Source organism: Macaca fascicularis, chromosome 3, assembly GCF_037993035.2.
Source record: "Macaca fascicularis isolate 582-1 chromosome 3, T2T-MFA8v1.1".
Taxonomy (NCBI): Eukaryota; Metazoa; Chordata; class Mammalia; order Primates; family Cercopithecidae; genus Macaca; species Macaca fascicularis.
The window spans coordinates 158,193,599-158,215,566 of record NC_088377.1 but is presented as its reverse complement, the minus strand read 5'-3'; the positions used below and the strand labels follow the sequence as shown (position 1 = coordinate 158,215,566).

At 39.8% G+C, this 21,968-nt stretch overlaps 1 protein-coding gene across 2 annotated transcripts in view; it reads right to left on the bottom strand.

Annotated features, from left to right (window-relative positions):
- The window catches only part of MET (MET proto-oncogene, receptor tyrosine kinase), a 117,160-nt gene that overhangs the window by 40,288 nt on the left and 54,904 nt on the right, over positions 1–21,968 (bottom strand). For both annotated transcript variants that reach the window (XM_005550578.5, XM_074035829.1), the window contains 2 exons: positions 11,316–11,450; positions 10,376–10,549 (listed from right to left, as the gene is read on the bottom strand). In XM_005550578.5, coding sequence (XP_005550635.4) covers positions 10,376–10,549; positions 11,316–11,450 — 309 coding nt within the window. The remainder of the gene's footprint in view (positions 1–10,375; positions 10,550–11,315; positions 11,451–21,968) is intronic.

Sequence of the window (21,968 nt, the reverse complement as noted above, 5' to 3'; positions counted from 1 at the left end):
ATATATATCTGCCATTCATTCATTCATTCATTCATTCACTGATTCATTATTTACTTATTTATTTTTAGAGATGGGGGTCTCACGCTTGCCCAGTCTGGAGTGCAGTGGCATAGTCCTAGCTCACTGCAGCCTCAAACTCTTGGTCTCAAGCAATCCTCCCGCCTCAGCCTCTCTAGTAGACAGGAATACAGGTGTGTGCCACCTCACCCAGCTAATTTTTCAATTTCCTGTAGAGACGGGGTCTTGTGATGCTGCCCAGGTTTCATTCATTATTTATTAATAAAGCACCTCCTACATGCCAGGCACCAACAAACGAATACGTGAATCTACTTCTTTATACCTATTAGTTCACATTTATTAATGACTGAAGATTTTTCCTTGTTCTTTAAATATGGTCACTATTTGATGTATACCAGGCTGGTTAGTTGACACACTCAGCCTTTTAAAAATTATATAATATTTAATACATATGTTGTTTCTTTTAGAAATAGATAAAAACAGAACCAGAGAGGGCCCATAATCAGTATTGTAAGAATTTTTCCTAATTATCTTCATTGGCATTGTTTTACATCTCATTTTTAGTATTAAATTTTTCCCCCGATGGTTGATGTTAAGTAAATAACAGGCTCATTTTATTATTGCAGACTCATATTTGGTGTGTTATCAATGGATTTATTGATAAAACTTGGTCAGTCATGATTTAAGACAGCATTAGGCACCTATGAAGTGTGTAAGATAATTGCTCTCAGCCTAAAACTATTAAAACAAAACACATTTCCAAGTTAAAAATAAGCTTCTTCTCAGCAGCTTTGTGACAATTGAGAAAGGAAATGCTCTTTTGGGGGTGGGGACATATTGTAAATTGTGCTGTAAAGTACAATGGTGGGAAAACTAAGATAGAGGCAACTCAAGAACCAGTAAAGGTATTTGCTAAAGCTCCATTTGTGAACATCTAACAGTGATTCTTTTACAATTAAGAAGGGCTTTTAGCCAAATTCAGACTTGCAAACATTTCCATCCTTCCTAAGTAAATGATTGCAAACCAGAGTCTTAACTTACCCTTGTTATCAAATCCCTTTAAAGTTTTAGCTTAAAGCTTTTATGATAGCCATTTTACCCATAAAAATCCATTACACAGTTGTGCCTTTCCTGAAAATTCACCTCATCCATGTCTAGCCAAATGAGAACTACTAGAAAAATAAATCTGTTTATTATTCTTATGGTAGAAATCCAGTAGGAGAGAACAAGACATCCAACCCTCCCAGGTCTCTCTTCAGCCTGAGGCAGTCACACAGCTGCTGCGGGCTCTTCTAATGAGGAGGCTTCCCCACTGAAAACAGCTGCCCCAGGCTGATGTCGGCCTGATTCCACTGCCTACATCCCATCTTTCTATGTAAAAACTGAAGTCTGTCACTCTACACATATCATCACCACTTTCTATAAAAGGCAAAGGGATTGGATGATGATTGGAGAAAAGATGCAGAGAGCTGTGCAACTGGGGCACTGGCAATAGAAGAGATACTATAAGCCCTCTGCTAGCCCCTCAGTCAGGATCCAAAAGGCTGGCTCTACTTAGCTTTTCTCTCTGGGCTGGGCATTTTCCCCTTAGCTTATGGGGTAACCTTTACCCTTCTAGGGAAAAAGGAAGGAAGCAGTTGTGAACTACACACCCTTGGATAGACCCAACAATGGCTGGCAAACTCTGAGTTATCCTGAAGGGCAGAGAAACTCTGTGGGCAGGAAATGAGCGTCCGGCATAAAGCCACAGAGGCTGGGTCTCCTACCTGTCTGGATAGGGGAGATACAGCCACAAAAGTAGCCCTTGTCTTTTCACAGGTGAAAGATCACATCACTGATGGGTCCATTCCAACAGTATTTTAAATGATCATGTTTTCAAAACCCATTAGGATAAAACATGAGAAAACTAAAAAACAAAAACCAAACAGAACAAAAAAACTCCAAACGGGGTTTCCTTTCCTCTTTAGTAGAGGTCACAAATATATTTACTGGTGGCAGTATACTGCCTGCCTCCCCTCCTACCCCCATATAATACTGCTTTTCTGAGTATTCTGATCAATTAATAGTTCTATTGTCTCACTGGGGTTGAATTTTCAACCCTACAAGATATGATAACTTCATCCTGATACATTCAGAATACATTAAAAAGTGCTCTCCCTTTTCTGAAGCATTTCTCATTGCTCTTTCAGTATGAGATCAGATACCATATTTGAAGCAAAATAATGAGCTTTCAATCCTGAAATCTCTCATATCTAGAACTGCAAAGAATTTTAGCCGCTGAACATCATATACCTTGAAAAGCAGGTTAACTTGCATGTATTAGAAAGTGAAACTCTATACATTAGCTGGATTTTGTGCCTGCAAAGTTGAAGACACTTAAGATTATCTGTCACCTACATTAGGTATTTCTCCTAATGCTATCCCTCCCCTAGATCCCCACCACCTGACAGGCCCCTATGTGTGATGTTCCCCTCCCTGTGTCCATGTGCTCTCATGGCTCAACTCCCACTTGTGAGTGAGAACATGCAGTGTTTGGTTTTCTGTTCCTGTGTTAGCTTGCTGGGAATGATGGTTTCCAGCTTCATCCATGTCCCTGCAAAGGACGTGAACTCATCCTTTTTTATGGCTGCATAATATTCCATGGCATATATGTGCCATATTTTCTTTACCCAGTCTATCATTCATGGGCATTTGGGTTGGTTCCAAGTCTGCTATTGTGAGTAGTGCTGCAACAAACATATGTGTTCATGTATCTTTATAGAAGAATGATTTATAATCCTTTGGGTATATACCTAGTAATGGGATTGCTGGGTCAAATGGTATTTCTGATTCTAGATCCTTGAGGAATCGCCACACTGTTTTCCACAATGGTTGAACTAATTTACACTCCCACCAACAGTGTAAAAGTGTTCCTATTTCTCCACATCCTTTCCAGCATCTGTTGTTTCCTGACTTTTTAATGATTGCCATTCTAACTGGTGGGAGATGGGATCTCACTGTGGTTTTGATTTGCATTTCTCTAATGACCAGTGATGATGATCTTTTTTTCACATGTTTTTGGCTGCCCAAATGTCTTCTTTTGAGAAGTGTCTGTTTATATCCTTGGCACACTCTTTGATTTTTTTTTTTTTTTTTGTAAATTTGTTTAAGTTCCTTGTAGATTTTGGATGTTAGTCCTTTGTCAGATGAATAGATTGCAACAATTTTCTCCCATTCCGTAGGTTGCCTGTTCACTCTGATGATAGTTTCTTTTGCTGTGCAGAAGCTCTTTAATTAGATTCCATTTGTCAGTTTTGGCTTTTGTTGCCACTGCTTTTGCTGTTTTAGTCATGAAGTCTTTGCCCATGCCTATGTCCTGAACAGTATTGCCTAGGTATTCTTCCAGGGTTTTTATGGTTTTTAGGCCCTACGTTTAAGTCTTTAATCTATCTTGAGTTAATTTTTGTATAAGGTGTAAGGAAGGGGTCCAGTTTCAGTTTTCTGCATATGGCTAGCCAGTCTTCCCAACATCATTTATTAAATAGGGAATCCTTTCTCCATTTCTTGTTTTCATCCAGTTTGTCAAAGATAGATGGTTGTAGATGTGTGGTGTTATTTCTGAGGCCTCTGTTCTGTTCCATTGGTCTATATATCTGTTTTAGTACCAGTACCACACTGTTTTGGTTACCATAACCTTGTAGTATAGTTTGAAGTCAGGTAGTGTGATGCCTCTAGCTTTGTTCTTTTTGCTTAGGATTGTCTTGGCTATGAGGGCTCTTTTTTGGTTACATATGAAATTTAAAGTAGTTTTTTCAAATTCTGTGAAGAAAGTCAATGATAGCTTTATTGGGATAGCATTGAATCTATAAATTACTTTGGGCAATATGGACATTTTCATGATATGGAGTCTTTCTATCTACAAGCATGGAATGTTTTTCCATTTGCTTGTGTCCTCTCTTATTTCCCTGGGCAGTGGTTTGTAGTTCTTGAAGAGGTCCTTTACATCCCTTGTAAGTTGTATTCCTAGGTATTCTATTCTCTTTGTAGCAATTGTGGATGGGAGTTCACTCATGATTTGGCTCTCTGTTTGTCGATTGTTGGTGTATAGGAATACTTGTGATTTTTGCACATTGATTTTGTATCCTGAGAATTTGCTGAAGTTGCTTATCAGCTTAAGGAGATTTTGGGCTGAGACGATGGGGTTTTCCAAATATACAATCATGTCATCTGCAAACAGAGATAATTTGACTTCCTCTTTTCCTATCTGAATACCCTTCATTTATTTCCCCTGCCTGATTGCCCTGGCCAGAACTTCCAATGTTATGTTGAATAGGAGGGGTGAGAGAGGGTATCCTTGTCTTGTGCCAGTTTTCAAATGTAATGCTTCCAGCTTTTGCCAATTCAATATGATATTGGCTGTGGGTTTGTCATAAATAGCTCTTATTATTTTGAGATATGTTCCATCAATATCTAGTTTATTGAGATATTGGGGTGTTGAATTTTATCAAAGGCTTTTTCTGCATCTGTTGAGACAATCATGTGGTTTTTGTCATTGGTTCTGTTTATGTGATGGATTATGTTTATTGATTTGCCTATGTTGAACCAACCTTGCATCCCAGGGATGAAGCTGACTTGATTGTGGTACATAAGCTTTTTGGTGTGCTGCTGGATTTGGTTTGCCAGTATTTTATTAAGGATGTTCTCATCGATGTTCATCAGGGATATTAGTCCGAAATTTTCTTTTTTTGTGCTGTGTCTCTGCCTGGTTTTGGTATTAGGATGATGCTGGCCTCATAAAATGAGTTAGGGAGGAGTCCTTTTTTTTTTCTATTGTTTAGAATAGTTTCAGAAGGAATGGTACCAGCTCCTCTTTGTACCTCTGGTAGAATTTGGCTGTGAATCCATCTGGTCCTGGGCTTTTTTTCGTTGGTAGGTTATTAATTACTGCCTCAATTTCAGAACTTGTTATTAGTCTATTCAGGGATTTGACTTCTTCCTAGTTTAGTCTTGGGAGGTTGTATGTGTCCAGGAATTTATCCATCTCTTCTAGATTTTCTAGTTATTGGCATGGAGATGTTTATAGTATTCTCTGATGGTAATTTGTATTTCTGTGGGATCAGTGGTGATATCCCCTTTATCATTTTGTATTGTGTTTATTTGATTCTTCTCTCTTTTCTTCTTGATGATTCTGGCTAGCAGTCTATCAATTTTGTTGAGCTTTTCAGAAAACCAGCTCCTGGGGTTTTTCATGCCTTTAAGTCCTTCAGTTCTGCTCTGATCTTAGTTATTTCTTGTCTTCTGCTAGCTTTTGAATTTGTTTGGTCTTGCTTCTCCAGTTCTTTTAATTGTGATGTTAGGGTGTTGATTTTAGATCTTTCCCACTTTCTCCTGTGGGCATTTAGTGCTACAAATTTCCCTCGAAATACTGTTTTAGCTGTGTCCCAGAGATTCTGATATGTTGTATCTTTGTCTTTGTTCTCATTGGTTTCAAAGAATTTATTTATTTCTGCCTTAATTTTGTTATTTACCTTGAAAAATAACGAATGTACCAGTTATTTACCCAGTAGTCATTCAGGAGCAGGTTGTTCAGTTTCCATGTAGTTGTGTGATTTTGAGTGAATTTCTTAATCTTGAGTCCTAATTTGATTGTAGTGTGGTGTGAGAGACTGTTTGTTTGCATTTGCTGAGGAGTGTTTTACTTCCGATTATGTGGTCAATTTTAGAATAAGTGCAATGTGGTGCTGAGAAGAATGTATATTCTTTTGATTTGGAATGGAGAGTTCTGTAGATGTCTATTAGGTCCGCTTGGTCCAGAGCTGAGTTCAAGTCCTGAATACCCTTGTTAATTTTCTGTCTCATTGATGTGTCTAATATTGACAGTGGGGGGTTAAAGTCTCTCACTGTTATTGTGTGGGAATCTAAGTCTTTGAGGACTTGCTTTATGAATCTGGGTGCTCCTGTATTGGGTGCATATGCATTTAGGAGAGTTAGCTCTTCTGGTTGTGTTGATTCCTTTACCATTATGTAATGACCTTCTTTGTCTTTTTTGATCTTTGTTGGTTTAAAGTCTGTTTTTTCAGAGACTAGGATTGCAATCGCTGCTTTTTTGCTTTCCATTTACTTGGCAACTCTTCCTCCATCCCTTTATTTTGAGCCTATGTGTGCCTTTGCACGTGAGATGGGTCTCTTGAATATAGCACACCAATGGGTCTTGACTATACAATTTGCCAGTCTGTGTCTTTTAATTGGGGCATTTAGCCTGTTTACATTTAAGGTTAATAGTGTTATGTGTGAATTTGATCCTAGCTGGTTATTTTGCCCATTAGCTGATGCAGTTTCTTCATAGTGTCAATGGTCTATACAATTTGGTATGTTTCTGCAGTGGCGGGTACCAGTTTTTCCTTTTCATATTTAGTGCTTCCTTCAGGAGCTTTTGTAAGGCAGGCCTGATGGTGACAAAATCTCTCAGCATTTGCTTGTCTGTAAAGGATTTTATTTCTCCTTCATTTTCGAAGTTTAGTTTGGTTGGATATGAAATTCTGGGTAGGAAATTATTTTCTTATGCTGAATATTGGCCCCTACTCTCTTCTGGCTTGTAGGGTTTCTGCAGAGAGATCCAATGTTAGTCTGATGGGCTTCCCTTTATGAGTAACCTGACTTTATCTCTGGCTGTCCTTAACATTTTTACCATCATTTCAACCTTGGTGAATCTGACGATTATGTGTCTTGGGGTTGCTCTTCTCAAGGAGTATCTTTGTGATGTTCTCTGTATTTCCTGAATTTGAATGTTGGCCTGTCTTGCTAGGTTGGGGAAGTTCTCCTGGATGGTATTCTGAAGAGTGTTTTCCAAGTTGGTTCCATTCTCCCCTTTACTTTGAGGTACACCAATCAAATGTAGGTTTGGTCTTTTCACATAGTCCCATATTTCTTGGAGGTTTTGTTCATTCCTTTTCATTCTTTTTTTTTCTCTAATCTTGTCTTCACACTTTATTTCATTAAGTTGATATTCAATCTCTGATATCCTTTCTTTTACTTGATTTATTTGGCTATTGATACTTGTGTATGCTTCATGACGTTCTCATGCTGTGTTTTTCAGCTCCATCAGGTCATTTATGTTCTTCTCTAAACTGGTTATTCTAGTTAGCAATTCCTCTAACTTTTTTTTCAAGGTTCTTAGCTTCCTTGTATTGGGTTAGAACATGCTCCTTTAGCTTGCAGGAGTTTATTACCCACCTTCTGAAGCCTGTTGCTGTCAATTTGCCAAACTCATTCTCCTCCCAATTTTGTTTCCTCGTTGGCAAGGAGTTGTGATCCTTTGGAGGAGAAGAGGTGGTCTGGTTTTTGGAATTTTCAGCCTTTTTGCGCTGGTTTTTCCTCATCTTCACGGATTTATCTACCTTTGGTCTTTGATATTGGTGACCTTTGAATAGGGTTTTTGTGTGGATGTTCTTTTTGTTTATGTTGATGCTATTCCTTTCTGTTTGTCAGTTTTTCTTCTGACAGTCAGCCCCCACTACTACAGGTTTTCTGGAGTTTGCTGGAGGTCCACTCCAGACCCTGTTTGCTGGGGTATCACCAGCAGAGGCTGTAGAACAGCAAAGATTGCTGCCTATTCCTTCCTCTGAGAGCTTCATCCCAGAGGGGTGCCCACCAGATGCCAGCCAGAGCTCTCCTGTGTCAGGTGTCTGTCGACCCCTGCTGGGAGGTGTCTCCCAGTCAGGAGGCACAGGGGTCAGGGACCCACTTGAGGAGGCAATCTGTCCCTTAGCAGAGCTAGAGTGCTGTGCTGGGAGATTTGCTGCTGTCTTCAGAGTTGGCAGGCAGGAACATTTAAGTCTGCTGAAGCTGCACCCTTTACACTGTGAGGGGAAAATCACCTACTCAAGCCTCAGTAATGGCAGATGCCCCTCCCCCCACCAAGCTCCCAGGTCAACTTCAGACTGCTGTGCTGGCAGTGAGAATTTCAAGCCAGTGCATCTTAGCTTGCTAGGCTCTGTGGGGGTGGGATCCTCTGAGCTAGACCACTTGGCTCCCTGGCTTCAGCTCACTTTCCAGGGGAGTGAATGGTTCTGTCTTGCTGGCATTCCAGGCGCCACTGGGGTATGAGAAAAAAACTCCTGCAGCTAGCTTGGTGTCTGCCCAAATGGCCGCCCAGTTTTGTGCTTGAAACCCAGGGCCCTGGTGGAGTAGGCACATGAGGGAATCTCCTGATCTGTGGTTTGCCAAAACCACAGGAAAAGTGTAATATCTGGGCCGGAATGCGCCGTTCCTCACAGCACCGTCCCTCAAGGCTTCCCCTGGGTAAGGGAGGGAGTCCCCTGATCCCTTGCCCTTCCCAGGTGAGGCAACATCCCACCCTGCTTCAGCTCAACCTCCGTGGGCTGCATCCACTGTCTAACCAGTCCCAATGAGATGAGCCGGGAACCTCTGTTGGAAATGCAGAAATCACGCACCTTCTGCGTTGATCTTGCTGGGAGCTGCAGACCAAAGCTGTTCCTACTTGGCCATCTTGACAGCCACCTCGAATCTGTCTTATTTCTTGCAGGAAGAAGGCTAACTGTCACAGTCTAGTGCAGCATGAAATCTTCCTAACAACTATGAACCTAGAGGGATTTATGGACTCAGCTGCCCTACCTTCCCAACTGCAGCTTAAGCCTCACTGACGTGTGCATGGAAGCATGCAACCTTTGAGAATCATCAACTATAGAATGCTGGAGTTAGGAAGGGTGAGAGAGGAGGGAGATTTAAATATTGCAAGAGATTCTCTGGTTCCAGAAAATTCTGAAATATTTACTTTATTTTTAAGCAGTTTAGTATAGCTTTTATGCTTAGTGAAAGGAAGCACATTAGTTAAACGAAAGGTTTCATTTGTACAGGTTATCAAACCATTTTCTTTACTTAAAATACCAGCTTGGTTATTTTTGAAATGAAATTCTTGTGATTTAATTGCATGGGCACACACATATATTTTCCATATCTATTTCATGGAATAGCAGAGTTCAGATTCCTAGTGTCTCAAATTGCTGAGGTTGTGTGTTTATAAAAGTATAAAATTGCACATGGTTCCAAAAGTATACTGAACAACAAAAAAGTGCATAAATACTACAGTATAGATTTACATTTGTTTTCTTACTGTATTTAGTTTATTCTCTGGTCGATCAAGCTAAGTCTTAATAACCGTGTCACACCTAACAGAAAATAACTTGGTTTCAAACCCAGTCACCCACTACAAGTCTTGCTCCAAACTGTAACTAAATGAAAACAGCCATGCACTCGGGGGTGGTTCTTGTTCGGACTTGCACATTTTGTTTACTTGGGCATGAACCAGGTGACCGAGACCTTTAACTCGAATGTTTCCTAAGAACTATTTACTAAAGTCCAACTTTTCCACAAGCAGGCAGAGAAAAATACATGCTGGGTTCTCACCAGGGAAGTGTTTTTAAGCAAGATGTTTTGGACCAAGAATTTTTTTTTTAATGGCGTGGAGATTTTCACAGTGCCAAATATATGCTTAAGCAACTAAGGCAACGGAGTTAGCATGGCTGCGATGTTAGAGCTGATGTCCATTGCCAGAAACTGAGTTCTCTATCAGCAAGAGATGTGCTTGTCTTGTTCTGGACTATATCTCCCCAGGGACAAGAGGGCAGCCGGCTAAATGGCACGCACTCAATAAATATTTTCGGAATGAATTAAAGAGTGACATGGCTTACAGAAGTATAGACGTTAGTATAGTCATCAGTTGAGCCTTTGCTTTTTTTCTGGGAACACTGAAGGAAGACTCACAGCCACCCGTGGGTGTTGAACCTCCATTTGCCTCCCACGTCACCCTGGGAAATAATCTTTAGTCTCATCTGTGAACAGACTAGGCCACCATCTATGCACCAGACAGGAAGAAAACTGTCCTGCGTGCCCCAACATGGCAGGGATCACCAGTTTGCAGGGTTCAGCTCAGGGTTCCCGGATATGCCATGAGCAGATCTGTTTCTGTGATAGAGGCTCATGTCTGGGCACTTGACAGATAAAGGAAGTGGCGAGGAATCAGAAAGTGGGTGAGTCAGGAGGGAACAGGCCCCGCTGTGAGAAAATGGGGAGCACTGTTGCTTATTCGCCATCACTCTTTTATTCACACGGCACTAAAGGTGAGCAGCTGCCCAGGGAGAGAACCTAGACAATGTGAAGCAAGTACTTCAGGTGCAGGACTCGGGGGGATGCCCAAACACTGCCCCCCCCCACCCCAGGGATAAAGCCATGAGGGAGATGGTGCTTTGGATGACTCACAGCTAAATAAGTAAATTGAGTTTTTAATTTTTTTTCCTTAGTGGGATTTGTATCAAAAAACAAACAAAAAACATGTATGCCAGCTGTTAGAGATTCCTACCTTGTAGATTGCAGGCAGACAGATCTGTTGAGTCCATGTCCCACTGGGGCACTCCTCCGATCGCACACATTTGTCGTGGCACCAGCCACACTGCACAAAGGGTGGGGCAGAGAGGCACTGACTGCAGGACTGGAAATGTCTGCAGCCCAAGCCATTCAATGGGATCTTGGTGATCTGTGAAGAGAAGGGGTGGAAAGGGCTTCCAGAGGGGTATCTAGTTTGTTCATTAATTATAAAGCAAGTACACAAAAGGTACATGTAAATATCATTTGATAGAATTTACTAGACTTAGCACCTATGTGTGCAAATCATGTCATAACAGTGATTACAATTTTAAAAACCTGATTCCTTCCTTTCCTCTATTGTTAGCAGGTATGTGAAAAAGTAACATTATTGTCCAGTGAGCATAGCACTGTCATGCAGCATTAGAGGTTCTACATAGTAGGGACATTGTGCCCTGTCTGAGATGATTTTAAAATAACAAGACAGTATAATTTAAGTGGTGGGAAAACACTCCTGAACCTCTGGAAAATTCTAAGTAAGTTGCGTATCATTCCGGCATCAAGATGCACATTCTTCTCTAGGAGAAAAGGGATTATTGGTTGGAGTTGGATTCCAATGTACATTTCCAGGATTTATCTGCCTGCACTAGAGTTCTGCCATTAGGACTGTAATTCTCATTCTGTGTGTTTGTTTTTCTTGTTGAGAAATATAGGACAAAAGGAGAAGTTTTGAAAAAGACCTCCCTTAGGTCTAGTCTTCCTTGAATAACAAATTAACTCGATTTCAGAAAATCTCTGGAATACTCACTAAAGAACCTAATGGAGGAGGGGTAAATTTAAGATGAAGGGAGACATTATAAAGGGCCAAATGACACCAGTTGTAAACATCCATTTGGGAAAAACCACATCTACGGAAATTCCCTGTGAGAACAGCTTACCTTCTTCCCCGTGACAACCAGTGTGTAGCCATTCTGGTTTAATGGATGCTCCACAATCACTTCTGGAGACACCGGGTGAGAGTCCAGGAGAAAATTCACATGAGGGGTTGATGGTCCTGATCGAGAAACCACAACCTAAAAAGCAAAAAAGTTATAACATCCTTATTCCAACAAGCTCAGTTTAAATATAAGTGGAAAATGTGGATGATAATGGTAATAACAGATTAGCAGCAGGGCTTGTGGGTGTTTGAACTGAAGACCCAACAGTTCCTCTCACTGTAAATCAATATGTCATCTTCTAATCTCTTGTCTTGAAGCCAAATTATCTGAACCCCCAAGACAGACTTTGCCTATGGTCTTTTAATGGTTTCAAGGGAAGGAGATCTTTCAATCAATTGGCAACACATACAGACAAATCCCTGCAATTGTACTGGGAAATGGAGGAACAAAAACTCTCTCCAGAAAGAAGACACCACACATGCTACAAAGATTCTGGATTATTTTTTAAATCTATCCTCTTAATCCTCCCCGCCAGGCAGTTTCCCTTGACGTAATGGTTAAGAGTAGTGGACGTGGAGACTGGAATACTGGAGCTAGTTCCAGCTGTGCTACTCTTAAGCCATATTTATAGATCTTTTCAGGTCAAAACAGGCCCCCAGCTACTTTGAAATGATGTGCTGTATTTTTTATAAACCACTGTCCCACGATATATTATTACTTGGATTATAAAACTCTGCTTCTTGGTCTGGCTTTAAAATAAGGTCTGATGGTTTTAACAATGCCTGGGAAATGAGGTTTGATGATTGATGTCATTTTTGCTCTCAGGTATTTAAAATTTGGGATGTTTCCCAGCTATCTAATTTCCATCTGTCCTGTTCCTAGAACCCAGTAATAATAAAGTTCAGAGAGTATGATTGACAACAATTGGGATAAAATCCGAATGATTATCTTAGATGAACACTTAGATTTTTAGGAAGGTGTTGGAGTTCTCAGAGAAACTTTCACTCTTAAGTAGGCCACTGGGTTGCATATACATGAAGGTGGAGGAGGCTCAGCACAGCCCTAGACATGAATTAGGCAATTGTGAAATTGCCTAACATCTCTAATAGTCTTCTACATTGCACTGAATGCGCATTTACTCGCAGGAGGTATGAAATCACAGGACAAACATGGGCATCTGTGCGATTACGATCACATAGTCACTACCTCTACCTCAGCTTTCTCATTCATATAATGGGAATGAAAATTACAGGAATAATTAACTGCTTTGTACTCTAACAAACACATACAACATATAAATGTCCTGGGGAACAATTGTGAATCTTTTCTTCAGCACCATAAAGGAGCCAAGTAGCCTGAAGCAATTTGGGAAGATTCTCAAAGTACCTAATTTGTTCTCAGAGAGTAGATTGTTGATAGAGAAACTAACCAAGCGGTACATACAGCCGTAAAAGTTAAACATCATGACATTTGTGCTCTAATGTTTGTTCTACCCTAAACACTCAATGCTTTCCAAATGTCTCCATTAAAAAGGGTGGTTATATTTGCACAGAAGTTAAGTGATGGATCAAGGGTCACTTGGTCAGGATGGGAAACGTTGGAAACTATTGTTATTTCCTAAATTTAGGGCCCAATAGGTATTGGTGACCTTTGCAGGCAAAGTGAACAGAAATTCAATTACCAGTCCCACCTCCCTTTGGGTGCTGGTTACAAGCAGAATATCAGATGTCAGACTTAAGCTTCTATTTCAAATCATCCAGATTTTGGCTACCCAATTTTGCAATCTTAACTCCCTTCTGGTGCTTACCACATCTCATTTTTCCTATCCTCCCTCCCAGTACCCCCCATATTTCTTTGGCTGTTGCCAATCACTTCAAACTGCAAAGGTAAAACAAAACACAAAACACAAAACAAAAACAAAAACACAAAAGCAAGAAAACTCCTTTTCTCACACACAGGTCAAAAGCAACACAGAACACCAGTCTGTCTTAATACCCTGACTTTGTTTTCCATCTCATTCTGTGCTTTGCACTTCACTGAAGATTATTCGTTACTATGAACCTTGCAGTGGACATCTGCATTTTGTGTCTGTCTCCTTGGTTTCCTCCATTCTACTTAGACCAGCTACAAAACAATCACCTCCTAGAGCTCTTTTTTTTCTCCTACCTTCTTGCTCTCTTTAATACCATTTCCCGAATCTATAATAAGCAATCCCTTCTTAATTACTAGGTCATCATCTGTGACTTTATGAAATATCTGAACCCCATCCAGATAGTCCTTTCCCAGAAAGAATTAACCTTTCTCTTTCTTTTCGGAAGCTCTTTGCATCTCTGGACTTGGATTGATTGATATGTGTATCCTCTGGAAGAGCTTTGTCTGAAGAGCACCAAATGTATGGTACTTTCATAACAGGTAACTGAGTCACACATCGTGCTAAGTGCTTTAAAAGGAGATTTTGTTTACTCCTCACAATAATCCTATAAGGTAGGTACTATTATTTTCTTTAAAGAAAAATACAACATAGAATTTCAGCTAGAAAGTACAAGAGTCAGATTTCCACAGAGCTTTATCTGAGGCCAGATCCATGTGCTTGACCTCTTAAACACTCAACTGCTAGGCCCTTGGAGCACCAGAGTAAATACCATCGAAAAAGCTTCAACTCTGAGCTCCCAAGAGCCACTCGTGAGTAAAAGTACTAAAACAAATTTCACAATATATTTGCCTTGCCAGTTACTCCGTGTTTCAGTAATTTTTGCTGCACAAGTTAAGTGTGCCTAAGGAGAAAGTCTCTGCGTCTAAATAGTTTTTGATGGCATAGAGAAAATGCTACTAGTATACTTCACCAAGCTCTACTTTTGATCATGAGTTAGCATGAATGTCACTTGCTATAGAAAATGGGATGAAGATGAGAAGACAGGAAGGCACATGGAAAAGTGAGGTGACTTGGAAATGAGAATGCCATTTGGAATTTTGCACAGAGGTTGTACCGCAGATGCAAATGCCTTTTAGTTGATCATTAGCCCGTTCTCTGCAGGGATACCTACTGCTGTAAATGTTTTTCTACCCTTAATTCTTTTCTTTCTCTTATTGCTAGGATTCTAAATAATCGATTAACCACTTTAACTCTCAAAATACCCTTGAAGCAATGCGTACCAGAAATTAGGAGTTCCTTTTGGTTGTCATGGAGATATTTCTAGGGACAGAACTAAATTGGGCATGTAGGTGTAATTCTTACGATAAATAACCTGGCAATCGTAGAAGAATTAGCACAAAAGAGAAGACCAACAATTATCTTTTGAGTTCCTACTGTTCAACAACTAATCTTTAGTATTCAGGTCACAAAATATTTTTTCTTTATTATGGCCTTGAAAATACAGGACTAACACATTTGGGGCAGGGCAGAATCTGAATTTACTGGATGGTTGTGGTTTTGATCTCACATAGCCTCTTGTAGGTAGCACATGGGGAAGAAATACATGTACAAATAAAACTGTTGTGGCTAGGCCCCCAAATTTGTAAACCTGAACAAAGTAAATTTGTGTGAGATATCCACCAATATGTAAAGGCCCTATCTCCTCACCTCCCATATACAGTTTTGTCTTTAATTAAACCATTTTATTAATAGAATTAAGTTTTAAGACTGATGAATACAATTTAACATAAGATGTTTGTATGAGGTTTCTGCGTACTTCCCCCATTGTTTTTAAAGTGGACAATTTAACAGTTTTAAATTTTTTAATTTTTTGAGACAGGGTTGTAGAATGCTTTCATTATCTCAAAAAGAAGACCCACATCCCTTAGCCGTCATTCCCAGTCTCCCCATATCCTCTTAGCCCTTGACTACCACTAATCTACTTCCTATCTCTATAGATTTTCCTATTCTAGATATTTCATACAAATGGAATCCTATAATATGTGGTCTTTTTGTGCCTGGCATCTTTCACTTAGCACAAAGTTTTCTTTTTCTTTCTTTCTTTTTTTTTTTTAATTTTTTTTTTTTTTTTTTTTTTTTGAGACGGAGTTTCATTCTGTTGCGCAGGCTGGAGTGCGGTGGCGCGATCTCAGTTCACTACAACCTCCGCCTCCTGGGTTTAAGCAATTCTCCTGCCTCAACCTCCCGAGTAGCTAGGATTACAAGCGTGGGCCACCATGCCCAGCTAATTTTTGTATTTTTAGTCGAGAAGGGGTATCACCATGTTGCCCAGGCTAGTCTTGAACTCCTGACCTCAAGTGATCTGCTCACTTTAGCTTTCCAAAGTGCTGGGATTACAGGTGTGAGCCACCGTGCCTGGCCTTAATATAATGTTTTCCAGGTTCTTCATGCTCCTTTTTATCACCAAAATAATATTTCATTATACGGATATGCCACCTTTTATTTATGTATTCATCACTTGATGGACTTTTGGGTTTTCCACTTTTTGGCCATTGCGAGTAATGCTGCTATGAATATTGGTAACTTTTTGTGTGAACATATATTTTCACATCTCTTGGGTACCCAGAAGTGGAATTGCTGGGTCTTATGGCAACTCTATTTGACCCTTTAAGGCAGTATCAAGCCATTTTCTATAGTGGCTGCTCCATTCTACATCTCCACCAGCAGTGTATGAAGGCTCCAATTTCTTGACATCCTCGCTTACACTTGTTATTTTTTATTTTCTTGATTCTAGCCATTCTACTGGGTGTGAAGTGGTACTTCATTGTGGTTTTGGTTTATAGTTCTCTGCCAAATGTTTTCTTAAATTAAGTAAGAGGGTTCACAGCCTTCCTCCCATTCCTCCTGCCTGAGAAAATACTTGGGTATCCCCTGCTTGATACACCAGTCAGTGTTCTGAAGAACAGTCCCTCATGGTCAGACTGGTCTTCTGTGAAGCAGGGTCCTGGAGGGGCTGGAGGCAGGGGAAGGATGGAAGGAACAAAAGTGGCTTCTCCTTAGGAAAAGCAGTCAGAGCAGGAGACGAGGCACTCCCTAGGCACCTGTGCTTGGCAGAGGCAGTGAAAGGTTGGTGGCATATCCTATGGGTGGGTGCAGAGCAGACGTGTTGGAGGTGGCGCATGGTGGGGCTGGAACAGCGTGTGTGAGAGTGGAACTCTTGAAGGAAAGGGAGAGACCCCTGGAAGTTGAGGGTAGAACAAGACATAGGGTTTAATCAGAGTTGCTTTGGACTAAGAACATTTCATATCTTTTAATATTCTTGGAGAGATCTGAGTAACCACTGGAATGCTTGTTGGCATTGTACTACTTTCATTGAGGCACCGACATCCAACTCTACTGGTATGGCTTCCACATGTGACACTCTCTGTGGCCTTCAATGCATCTGAACTGGATGGAAAGCATGTTAGAAAACATGCAACACAGCCTTTCTTCACATAGTTATCCTGGGATCAAATAATAGTAGGGCCAGGTGTGGTGGCTCACACTGGTAATCCCAGCACTTTGGGAGGCTGAGGCAGCAGGATCGCTTGAGCCCAGGAGTTCAAGACCAGCCTGAGCAACATAGGGAAACCCCATCCCTATAACAAATCAAAAAACTCCCCCCCAAAACACAGTAAATCTGATTGGAAATGATTCAGTCATACAGAAATATAGATTAAAATGTGGCCAAGAAGCCTACACACAATCTTTTGAAGATTGAAGTTTCCTTTTACACAAACAAAAAATATGCATTTCTATTTTAAGGCCAATAAAACTGAACGGGAGCTTTGATATCATCTAGATTGATTCTAATTTGGAACTTAAGAACAATATAGGATTTCTGTTGAGGAATAAGGGAAGCTTCATTCTTAATGAAAGATGTTGCAAATTATTGGATTTTCTTTTTTTTTTTTTTAAGTGACAGGGTCTTGCTGAATGTAGTGATATGATCAGAGCTTACTGTAATCTCGAATTCCTGGGCTCAGGCGATCCTCCTGCCTCAGCTTCTCAAATGGCTAGGACTACAGGCATGCACCACCACACATGCCTAAGTTTTTTATGTGTTGTAGAGATGGGGTCTCACTATGTTGCCCAGGCTGGTCTGGAACTCCTGGCCTCAAGCAATCCTCCGGCCTCTGCCTCCCGAAGTGTTGGGATTACAGGCATGAGCCACCATGACTGGCCAATTATTGGAAATTGAAACTCAACGAAAAAATGGAGTGAAGATGACACTAATCATAAATGGATCAGGTTGTAGCAGGATGTGACCTATGAATTCAGAGAGTACATCTATTTACCCTGGAGTTCCCAATACAGAATACAGACTCTGGTCCTCAAGGCATATCTGTTGCCTTAATATACAAAAAGACTGAAATAAGAAGCTTATTTAAGCCTTAATGAAGCCACGAGGTTTTTAAATATTTCAGAATCTAGATTAACCTAAAAGAGTTTAATCTGCGTTTTCAAGGTATTTCTGATGCCTCTTTCTGCTTTCCTATTTCAGGTTTCCTATTTTCTTCAGTATGTGATAGAAACTGGTGTTTATTTAAAAAGAACTCAGAATATGAAGAGTAGAGTTATCTGTTTCAATTATGGTAAATAACTAGTTTTCTGAAAAAGAAAAAAATAGAAAATAAGAAGTAGAAATTGCTGATTGGTACTGATAGCTCAGAAAGTGGTAAGACAAAGTGCCAGGTAGCAAACAGTGAATTAAATGAAGTTTACTCTGTTCTTTCCTTTGTTCTTTTTGGTAAATGGGTACAAGTCCTTCTATACCAACTTGACATTTTAAAGGCCAGATACATCCAAAAGGCAAAACCATTTTCTCTCTGTTACAATACTGATGTGTGTGCTTCAACTTTCTGAGATGAGTCAAAATGAGTCAATACCAGATTGAAGCATTTGTAAAAAAATATTTTGAATATCTAAAAACCGAGTAAGTTAGGAAATTTGTTTAAATTTTAAAATAACCAATTCTTTCAAATCAGTATTTCAAATATGTTGATTGTAGAATTTGCCAATTTATACACAAGGTACACCTGTTTCTGAAATTAAAAAGTAATAAAAGTTCAAGAAACTACTGATACATCATATATATTTCATGTCTTAAAATGTCTCTGTGCTCTTTCCAAAAGCACCAGTGCAAGAAATCTCAGTTACTCCTTGCTATCAAAAGCCAAAACAGAAGCTTAGCCTTGTCCTCTGATTTCAAATATTTACGATATTTTAAATTTCTATGCATGTAACAATGTACAAGGTATGTCTTTCAAGGCATGTGTCAATTCATTTTGGGAGACTAAACATAAACTGGACTTGATTTTTAGTTATGGACATAACTGAAATTATTATTTCTAAAAAGTTCTTTCTTACACAAAAGAAATTTCAGAACTCTTGAGTGTATTTTCCTCTAAAGAAATATACCAAATCTTCTGGGCACAGTGACTCATAGCTGTAATCCCAGCACTTTGGGAGGCCAAGGTGGGCAGATCACTTGAGGCCAGGATTTCTAGACCACCCTGGCCAACATGGTGAAAAATCCATCTCTACTGAAAGTACAAAAATTAGCTGGGCATGGTGGTGCATGCTTGTAATCCCAGTTACTCAGGAGGCCAAGGCACAAGAATTGCTTGAATCCTGGAGGTGGAAGTTGCAGTGAGCCAAGATTGCACCACTGTACTCCAGCCTGGGCAACAGAGCGAGACTCTGTGAAAAATAATAATAATAATAATAATAATAATAATAAAGCCAAAGCTAACATTCTTTAGGGTTAAAACTAAGTTAATGATGTACACATAAAAAAAGGCAGAGGCAGATAATATTTTTATCTGATCATTTTATAAAAGAGATGGGTAAGTTAGAAATCCCTAAAGAGAATCATTGTTCAAGTTGAAGCTTCCTTCAGTTGTGTCTCTGCCAGATGTTCACAACATTGACGAATTGGGGATCTGCGTCTACATACTCTAAAATGGCAGTAATTCCAAACGTGATGCATACTACAGGCTTCTCAAAGAAAGCACTGACATGCCATCATGGGGGCATGGGAACTGAAGGAATCTAAAGACAGGAGGTCAATAGATAAACGAATTCTTCTTATTGGAAGTGAGTAATTATTTTTAGGTTCACTGATTACTAACACAGTCCTTTAAATAGTGGTCATAAGTAATGATCTTGAACATGGGACATCTTTTTAGGTGATCTCTATCTCCTTGGATTTCTTACTTAAGATCCAACTGGTCCAGTTAAGAGGCAGAAGAGAACAGGAGTGATGAGTGGGCAGTAACAGCATTTAGTAACTGGGAGAGGGGAAAGCGGCATGTGGGAAGAGCTAGGATGGAACCACGGAGCTCAGTAGCAGCAGTGAGAGTGCCCAGGCGGTGGCCACTGGGAGCAAGCACAGTGTAGTGCACACAGTAGTTGCCCAGTGAATATTTGTGGAGCTGAACTTGAAACAAGTCTTGAAAGGGCCCCCCACCTCCCCCTTGCATCCCTGATCCACTCACTCTCCCTGGCCTGACAGTCATGCACAAATATTTTAATAGCAATGCTTTGCATTTAGAGATTAAAGGCCTTATACAAGTGCTGTTAAAAAAAAATCAAGGAAGCATTGTTTTGGACGTAGATTAGACGAGGCGCTCAGAAGGGAGACGTGGACAATCCCTGTGATTAGTCCTGTGATCTTCATGAGAATCCCTCTTCTCTCTCCCACGTAGCTGCGTACACTGTGTTAATGTTCCCAAGTCTGGCTCTGTTCTACATCTCCTTCCCCAGTTTGTAAGAAGGCATGTTCTCATTGTTCACTTACACTATCTCAAACATTGCTTACCCTACTATTTTACTTCAGAGCATCCCAAGAGAGTGATCATGCAAATAAAAATTGTTTTTAAATCTTCATCTACATTGACATGGCTCTACAGATATTGAGACTTAAATATATGGATGCATCAGTATTTTCAGATATAGCTGCACCTGTACAAGATAAGTTACATATCATTAAACGTTAGGAACATGTCAAAAATGTCTTCTTTGCCATACACAAAATATTGTTAGCTAAACAATATAATTCTTTCTAATCAAATAACCACTGTGAAATACCTGATTCACTTTGCACCCAACAGCTGGGGCTGTAGCTTGTGTTCCCAGCCAGAGCTGAACATAAGCACAATAGGAAAGACAGAAACAGCTGCAAACTCTTGGGAGAAAAAAATCTGCAAAGCAACTTTGCCATTAGGCTTCAGGGTAGGAAGGAAGTAAAATCATTTTTCTGTTCCTTTTTGTGCAGGGCAGCTGTCTTTGGGAAAAAAAAAATGTCCATTCTATTTTGTAACAGAAACTTCATCGTATTTACTAAAACACGAGCTGTGGAAACTTAGACCTAGCCATAGATTTAGCACTGTGGCGCAGTCAAAACATTTACAGAACTTTGTAGGAAGTCACTGCTCTGACAGATTAAAGTGGGAGGTCGCCATATCCGTGCTCCACTCCTGACTCCTCCCCCACTATTAGTTACTGTAAATATCTGGACTTCAGTGATGTTGATTGTTTGATCCTTCAAATGCTTTAGGTTTCTTTATAAAATATAATGGAATGAAATTCTGTTAGGCAAGCGTCAGAGAAACAGATCCTCTGTGGTTTCGAATAGCCCTTTGTTCATATGTACTATTATTATCAGGTAAATATGTTTATCTTTCCTACTAAAATTTAATTTCTTAAAGGTAGGTTCTGTGTCACTGTTTCCTTTGCTTCATTCATTTGTCTAGTAAAGCAAAGTTAGGTAGTTCTTGATACTTATTTGATAAATTAAAAGCCACTTTTAAAAAATCAGTGATACCAGTACTTTTTATAAAATAAGCATTTATTTTTACCTTTCGTTTTGGGTGCATAGCTAATGGGCAAAATATAGTTTATTTTATACAAAGGCTGGCAGACAAGAATAAAACATTTGCTACAGCGTTTCTATAACGAGACTGACGCGTGACACATCCTTTGGGCGATGGACTCTGTCACGCAGCAGAATTCACTCAGTTAATAAAGCAACATATTTAAATAAGGAATTTTATCACAACTTTAGAATGTGGAAATAGGCCAGGGAACTTTTGATGTTAAAAAAACATCAGAGCTAAAGTAATCATAAAAAGCTTATTCATACAAAACCGGATTGGCGAGGTAATGGACGATTTTGAAAAAAAAAAAGCAGTAATAAAGATAAAAGGGGGCAAATCAACATAACGAACACATTAGGAAATCAATAGATGCCAGCTTCTCCAGTCTGTCTTTGCAGTTTTGCAATTTTATAGAATGCCATTGATGTAAATTAAAAACATGTATAAACACAGAACAATACTACACATTTTACACATAATAGATGTGACCATATTTCAAATACATGAGAGCCCATGTCTCTGTGGGAGGGGCGGGGCATCCCTCCTTCAGGTTTGAGAGGTTAAGGATAGAATTAAATGGTCAAGATAGATGAGTTGGGTAAATAAGCACAGTGGAATGGACAGAAGAAAGAGGGGGAGAAAAGGTGTAGTTCACTGTGAAGCAACAGAAGGGAGATTACTATTTGAATAGTTAGATAACAGGACCTGTCTGATTAGTTTTGGGCTAGGAAGGTTCTATTTACGTGGTTTTTGACCTTGAAAAAATTCCACCATGCCATTAGTACAAGAAAAACATAGCTTACACGTGTTAAAATATGACAATGATCAATATCCAGGCTGCTATAAAGAGAGTGGTAATTA